Source organism: Amblyomma mixtum, chromosome 10 (assembly GCF_055824585.1).
Source record: "Amblyomma mixtum isolate Tamu chromosome 10, ASM5582458v1, whole genome shotgun sequence".
NCBI lineage: Eukaryota > Metazoa > Arthropoda > Arachnida > Ixodida > Ixodidae > Amblyomma > Amblyomma mixtum.
Genome location: NC_143021.1, coordinates 149,831,322 through 149,839,189, shown reverse-complemented (window position 1 = coordinate 149,839,189; position 7,868 = coordinate 149,831,322). Strand labels below are relative to the sequence as shown.

At 47.6% G+C, this 7,868-nt stretch overlaps 1 protein-coding gene across 2 annotated transcripts in view; it reads left to right on the top strand.

Moving 5' to 3' along the window:
* Nucleotides 1-417: 417 nt before the first annotated feature.
* The window catches only part of LOC149327340 (nose resistant to fluoxetine protein 6-like), a 73,314-nt gene continuing 65,863 nt past the window's right edge, over nucleotides 418-7,868 (top strand). For both annotated transcript variants that reach the window (XM_089563461.1, XM_089563460.1), the window contains exon 1: nucleotides 418-1,216. In XM_089563461.1, coding sequence (XP_089419587.1) covers nucleotides 844-1,216 — 373 coding nt within the window. In that variant the 5' untranslated portion in view covers nucleotides 418-843. The remainder of the gene's footprint in view (nucleotides 1,217-7,868) is intronic.

Genomic DNA, 7,868 nt, shown 5'->3' with positions numbered 1-7,868 from the left:
GGCTGCATAATAGAGGATGCTGTAATTAGAAAGCAACACAACGAGCCACATCCTAAGCTACAGTAGACTCCGATTGCGAGACAGCCATTTTGTGGTATAATGCAGGAAACCTAAAATACTTAAAAGCCTCGAGATGCAGCTGACAACAAAATATAAAAAGTTTGCGTGTTTTTTTTCAGCATTTCACTTTACTTTGGACAGCCTGTGTATTTGTGTGTTTAGCAATCAGAAGAACCAAAACACTCACTCTGTCTCTGCGTTCATTAACTGTCGACTGTTTGAAGACCATTTTTTCCTCTAGGCAGACACGGGTGTGAAGGGAACAGATTATGACTCTCAGGTGCTCGGAAAAAGTCGGCTGCCTTCTCCTGCCAAAAGAAAGAGTGGTGGGGAAAGTGACCGACCGTCCTAGGGGAAGTATCTGGAGAGGACGTTAGACCTTCAGGCAGAGCAAGATAGTCGGAGTAATAAGGCAAGGGCTCGATTGCACGGTTCACTCAGCCTTACTTGGTCCCGCACGTGCATAATTCATCGAGCGCCTGTTGTTTGGCTCCCGGCTCGCTGCAAGACGCTGCAGGCGCGTAAAGGCAATGCGTTTGTGACCCACCGAGGACAGCACAGTGAGGCGTCTTAGTTTGTCAGTTGATTCAGTAATTCGAGTGCAGTCAGTGCATGCGCGTATTTCAAATTGCAGTGACACAGAACTTTAATATGCTGCCTAGGAACTATTTTCTCCAATCTTGAATTCACCCAAGTCCAGTATAGGTGGCAAAGAATTTTTTTATAATTTTTTTGTGGCCTAAAGTTTGTTTTTAGTTTTTCTCGCTCTCATCATCGCCCCCAATGTGTTCGTTCTTTAAGCCTAGAGGTTCCCATACATTCCCTTTAATCACACGATCTGTGCTCGTGGCCATGGGCTTGGTGCTTCTGGTCATCTTCGCGCAGCGGTGCACAGCAGAGAATGCGACATCAACAGGCATGAAAGGAGATAAGTCGGCGGGATTCGGGCCGACATCGACGACAGCGGAGTCGGCACAGCATGGGGACAGCGTGGACTACGCCAAAACTGTGCGGGACATCGTGGCATGTGGCATGGCCAGCATACCGTCGTCGGTACTGAAGAAGGTTCTGGGCGCCGAAATCCGCCCGGAGTGCAGCGTCGCTCTCCTCAAGACTATGCGCGCCTTCCAGAATCTCGAGCCGTGGGCCATGAGGTGTAAGTAGCCGCTCGATTTTTTTCTTCTGGCTTTCTTTTTCTGAAAGTGTTAAAGGTGCACTGAACAGGAATATGGACTCGTCTTTTTACCGCGGGAACTCGATTGACATGTTCCGAGCATTCTTAGAAATTTCGATTTATTGCCCTGTGTGGCCGATTTCCCTAATTAAATTGGGTTAACGTCCGGCTCCCACATTTTTTTTTAATTCTCCCCGTACGGTGCGTGGAGTCGACCAACGCGTGGAGTGCCTTTCAGCCAGCTCCGTGGCCGCTTGCCGCTCTGCCATCGGCGAATTGATACGTAGTAATCCCTAGTAGCAAATAGTCCGCGCGTATTTTTATTTCTGCGGGCTTAGTTTGCGGTTATATTATCTGCGAATGAAACTATTTATTCACGGAAACCTAAAAAACAAAATAAAGCGAAAGCAAAGCCTCCACGGAGCTGGCTGAAAGGCACTCCACGCGTTCGTCGACTCCACGCACCGTACGGGGAGAATTCAAAAAAAAAGGTGGGAGCCGGACATTAATTCGATTTAATAAGAGAAATCGGCCACACAGTGCAATAAGTCGAAGTTTCTAAGTTTGTTTTTTTTTTACTTTATTTTCCATCAAAAAAAGATGGAGGGAGACGGGGCTAAAAGCTGCAACCGCAGCTTGACTAGTCCCCGCCCCCCTATATGGAAACGACAGGTGGCACTTGACAAACATTTAACAACAAAAAGCATGTCAGAAGAACAGTCGTTTTGACACGACTAAATGAAGAAATGCCTATTGTAACAATACATGGCAACAAAACATGATACTGAAAAAAAAAAATCTCAGGAAGGTACATTGAACATGGTTAATTGAACATGGAAGTACGCTCAGAACGTGTAGATCGAGTTCCCGCAGCAAAAAGACGAGTTCAGATTCCTCTTCAGTGCACCTTTAATGCCAGTCTAGATGCAAGGAAAAGGAAGGCGAAAAAATTTGAAACTAGTATAGCGACGTACCGTGTTCGTGACAACTAGACAAGCAACGGAGCTTCTTTCTTAGTCGCGCAGTGAAGTACTTATGGCACGTCTTCAACTTGCAAAATCCGGGAATCTGGCACCTCACTGCGCACACTGTAAATGCAAACCACTGCTAAAAGACACCAAGGTAATAGTAGGTCTGGCTAGAAGCAGACGGGAACGTGAAATTATTGAAGCTTTCGCAATGCACGTTGCTCCAGATAAGAAACGCGTCAGCTCGCCTTCGGTGATGTTAGCGGGAACCTCCAGAAAAGTAATCTTCGGCTTTTGTAAGCGCACGTGTTGATCGTTTTCCTGTTTTTTTTTTCCTGTATCTTTCTCCTTCTTTTTTCCTTTTCCTTTTTTTCCTTGTCTTGTGAGCGTGTACGCGCTCCTCCATCTTTTGTGTATGATATGACATCAATATGTGCATATAGTCCTGTTTCTTCAGAGATTAAACTGTTGTTCGAAAGGCCTTCGTGCTGTGTGTTAGTTCCTTTCCGTATTTTGATAGCGCTCACCAGTACCTTCCAAGATGTATTTCCAACTAACCGCAGTAGTAGCTCTTTTGTCTCTTCAACTAGAGTTCTGTGTAAGGAAAGCAGAATCCTTGTCCACGTTTTCCTTAGACCTTTCGGTCTTCAGGTGTGCCGAACGGCTGCGATATACGGTTCAGAAGCAAACCCCTTCCCGGGTTACTTTTGAGAAAGGTGGCAGTTACATTGCCGACCTGTTGCGCATGGGGCCATTGGGCAGTTAGTCCTCGCTTCTGATTTTAGCGTCGTGTAAGGGCTCCGTGAGCAGCCACCTGCCCTTGGTCGTTTCTATGTGTCTGTTTTGAAACAAACGCGGCTCTCCTGGATTGAAGGTTAACCGGCAGCGAAAAGGAGAAGCCTTGCAAGGCCACGTCCGGGCCTCCAAGCGGAGTTGGCGCTGGACCCCTTGCGTGCAGAATATTGCTTCCGACGGCACACCGCGTGTCGATAACCAAATATGCCACAACCGAGCAACGAACGGGGGGAGAATGACTAGTGCAGTGCGCGCGATCCCCGCTGCGGGTTCGTTTTTCTTGTGTTTTCACTTTCGTTTTTGTGTTTGTGTATTCGAGAGGCAGCTACAAGCCGAAATAAATGAGCGGAAACGTTGAATGCATGTGGTGCTCGTGAGGAGACATCCTCGTGTGCCTCGGCGTGCCACTGGCTCCCTGAATTTGAAGGAAATTCGGCTCATTAGCTTTAACTACCGCATTTACGATTGGTTAAATGAATGGTCCTCAGAAGGCTGGGGAAGCTTATTTAAGGCCGATTTTGTGGCGCGAAAGGGGTCTTGGAGAAGAGATGCGGACGGGTTGGCGGAACTCCGAGGGAAAAACATCGCCTAGGCGAGAACTCGACGGGTGGGCGAACGTTGTGAGAGGCAGGCGCGTCTAATTAAATGTTCATGGGCTGTGGCAGAGCAATAAAGGGCACTTGATGTCCGAAGGCCTAGTGTAGTGCGTTTCTTCGACATGTCGAGGGATCACTAAGCCATCAGGAAGCTTCAGGATCTACACCCTCGATCATGGAGTGCCACCGTCATCGATACCTACGTAGAATGACTGCGGTACTATAGTCGCGTACAAGTGAAGAAAAAAGCTGGTTTTCACCGTCAAAGCACCCCCTTTCAGCCAATGACACCGGCCAATTCTCATGAACCTCCTAGAGTGAGCTGCGTGAAAATTCAGGGAGTGGCGTGACAATGAACGGAAGGGACTAACCCCGAAAATGCAGGGGGAGAGGGGGGGGGTCGAGGGCTATTTGTTTTCAGCTTCCACTCCCTGCATTTTCAAACTAGCAACTCTATGAATACCGGTCGACGCCATTGGATGGAAAAGGATCCTTTGACGGGGAAAAATCGCTATCTTCTTAATTTGTATCCGACTACAGTATATTCGTAACGTGCAAGATCACTGATGCTTCAAAAACCCTGAATACCTCAAAAAAAAAACATTGATTTCACACTGCTCCCAGTTTATTTATTTATTCACGTTACCCCTAAAGGCCCTCCAGACGAGGTTATTACATAGGGGGGGGGGGGGGGGGGGGGGGCACTTTTCAGCTTTGATAACATCAGTTTTTGTTTCTCATCATTAATATTAGAAATTTTTTTGGGGAAAAGAGAAGAATAACTTCAACCTACTTTTAGATAAATAGTCCGACATATTTGGCCGCCTACGATAGAGGTGAGGTTCGCTGTCACCTAAGCACTATTTATGCATAGTTTTTGTGCGCATATATTTTTTTGACGTAAGGTATGCATACAAAATGAGCGTACGATCCTTACAAAAGTAGTACGAAGTGAACTCGCAAGCTCTATGCTATTTGCTGCATGTTGTTCGAAACTAAATATTTCGCCGTTTTTTCATGTTGTACTCTTTATTACATGTACCCTTGACACCATACTCATCAAGGCTGCTTGAAAGGACGGGAGGGCCATTACAGCGTACCAGGTTTTACTTGTTAAGAATAGGCCGAGTAAATGTAAATTATTCCATGTTGTATTACGTTGCGTAAAACACTCACATCTGCAATATTGTTAGTTATTCATGTTCATACTTAGGCTGTTTTTGTCAGATGTACAGTCTAGCCCGTTTATAACGAAGCCACTTATAGCGAAATAGCGGTTATAACGAAGGGATTTCAATTTCCCATTCCCATTTTTGCATTTTCAATACATTTTGGGTCCGGTTTTAACGAAGTGAATAAGAGCGCGTCAGCGGATATAACGAAGAGATTTAATACCAACCGAAAAATAATCTGCCAATCAACACATTTTTGCTTCCTTGAGGCGATTTTTTCCGCGAAAATAAGAGCAAAATTCGGCTGACGGCGTCCTTTCGTGGCGTCGTCTGCTCTCCTGCGGAGCGAAAGGTTGCTTCACTGCATCGCATAGCACGCCGGTCTCGTGTTGCGCCGTCCTTGAACGGCGTCACGGCGTAGAGCGGTAGAGCACGCCGCGCAGGGGAAAAATGTAAAAAAGAACAGAGACGATTTTTTTTTTCGATGACGTCGCAGAGAGCGGCCGTCTTGGCCAATCTCGGTTCTCTATTTCTCCCAGGCAGTCGGCGCCACGGCTGGACTGCAGTCTGCAGGAGGTGTGGCAGCGCGCGCTTTGTTTTATGTCGGTGCTGCGGTGCGCAAGGCAGGGAGAAAGCGCGGCAGCATTGTGCATGTTGGAAGCGTGGCTCATTTTTATCGTTATCGCGTTATCGCGGAGTTCGACCAGATCTTTGGTTCGCAGTTGGATGGTATGGAAGCCGCAATCCTGAAGTCCGCACTCGCGAAACGTGTTCAGGGGACGCTGGACGACTTCTTTCAGCGGCAATAAATCGGTATGCCGATGTTTGCATTTTTTTTTCGTAGTCCACATATAACGAAATAGCGGATATAGCGAAGTGATTTCCGATTCCCGCCGACTTCGTTATAACCGGGCTAGACTGTATTACCCTCTCCTTCCTTTCGATGTTGCCTTAGCGAGTTGATATAAGTATTGTAAGGAAAAAATAGATGCCAAATGGTACATCTGGTACTGCCAACTGGGAACTACGTGTTTGTTCTACATGGTCCGATATACTCCCGTACAGGGCTGTTAGGAAACCACAAGTCGGTACGCTGCGCGTTTAGGTGTAATGACAACAGGCTTTAGTGCATTCTCAGTACCCCTTGCGAGTGCTTTCGCACTCTCATTCGCAGTCTCAGAGTTCTGATTCGAGATGCTGCCATTTAGTTGCGCAAAGAGATAAGACTTCCGGTATCATGAATTACATACCCAAGACAGGTCGACGCTTGGAAATTAGGCTTAGAGAGCTCAAGAACGGCGTGGCAAAGGGCTCATATTATAACATTTCAGTGCAGACTTCGCCACATTTGTTTATAGCGGTCTCAAAGTTGCTACCGCACAACAAGAAATAAAACTAGAAAGCAGCAGTGGTCAACAGGTAACGTGCTCGTGCTTACCACCCTGGCCGCTCTATGTGGATGAACTGACGCGCAATTGTTTTGTATATAAACTAGAAGCTTCGGCGAAGTATAAGCTTTTATGAGAGGGAATGCACCTCTCTACACAAAGGCGACGCAGCATGTAGGTTCTGGTGCTTGCAGGTGCTTGCTAGTTTTTTGTTTTTTTTCATAGCACCGCGTTCATTTTTACGAACGAATTGAAGGAGAGCGAGGAATAGTGACGATAGATCATGCCGCAAGAAGTATGTGCGAGGAACTTCACTGACATTTCCTTCGCGCTAACAAAATCTTAAGTCAAACTTCTTAATCTGTTGGGAAAAAATCTTTCTTTTGTGTGTGTGCCAGCACTCGTGTGTGTGTGTGTGTGTGTGTGTGTGTGTGTGTGTGTGTGTGTGTGTGTGTGTGTGTGTGTGTGTGTGTGTGTGTGTGTGTGTGTGTGTGTGTGTGTGTGTGTGTGTGTGTGTGTGTGTGTGTGTGTGTGTGTGTGTGTGTGTGTGTGTGTCTGCCACCTTTAATATGCCTGGTTTACGGTGTGCGTTTCATCGATTAATCTTCATTGCTGGTTTTACACAGCTGTCACATTAAACAGTTGTCTAAGTGTTTTGTGATTGTTCAAGTGTACCTTTCGCCCTCGTTTCTTTCGTACTTCCAAAATTATGGAGCTAAACCATGTCGTCCAAATTTATTTCAAACACGAACTAGTAGTTCGCCGTCGTCAAAACTCTGCTTGCGAACGGGTGCAAGAAGCAGAAAACTGTTGCGTGGCGCGCTCAAGCAGTAGTGACAAAACGATTTTTCTACTGCTGTGCTTAAAGGGTCCCTGAAAAGGTGTCCATGTAGGCAAAGAGAAGTCGAAGTATTGATAGACACTGAACGATCGATCATCCTACCGCAAAACTTTTTTATGTACCTTGTGTGGAACCAGAGATAATGGCTATTAAAAATGACCTCCAGCCTTTTCCCTCTCAACTCGTACACCGGAGCGAACCATAAAAAAATAAAAATTACAGGCCGGGACCATGGTCCGCCCACAAATACGTCATCGTCGAGATCGGTTTGTTTACTTCCGGTTGACACGCTCTTTCGCTCGCTCGCTTTCCCGCTGTGTTCACCTGTGTCTCGCAACCGTCGCTGCGGCTTCTCTCGAACTATGTACCCCGAGCTGAAGGAACGACTTTTGCGGATGAGTGCCGAAATGGGATTTCAGCCTTAAGGCGGGGACACATGAGCAAAAAGTGTGTGCGATTCGCTGCGGCGCGCCGTTGCGAACGACCTCGCAACGACTGATCGCAGCTCATCGCCTGCGTCCAACCTGCTGGGTGTCAACGACGAGCCGCGCGCTGCAAGCGCTACGACGGGAAGCGGGAGCCGATACGAGCGCGGAGAGCGGCAGCGTAGGCCGGAATACATGGAGCGTTTTTACCGCGGCGAGTCGTCGATTTTCGCCCGACGGCACACATTTGACTCCCGGCGTCGAGAAAAACGCCCGCCGCCGCCGATCAGGACCGGCTAGATTTTGACGCGCGGCGTCCGGTGAGACCGGAAGCGGCGGCTAAAGCGAGCCAATAGCAGCGCAGAAAGCCAGCTCTTCCGGTCCTCTGCCTGCCGCCGCCAACATGGCCGCCATGGCCGTCGAGCTACGCCGTGTTTTTGGCACGGAAA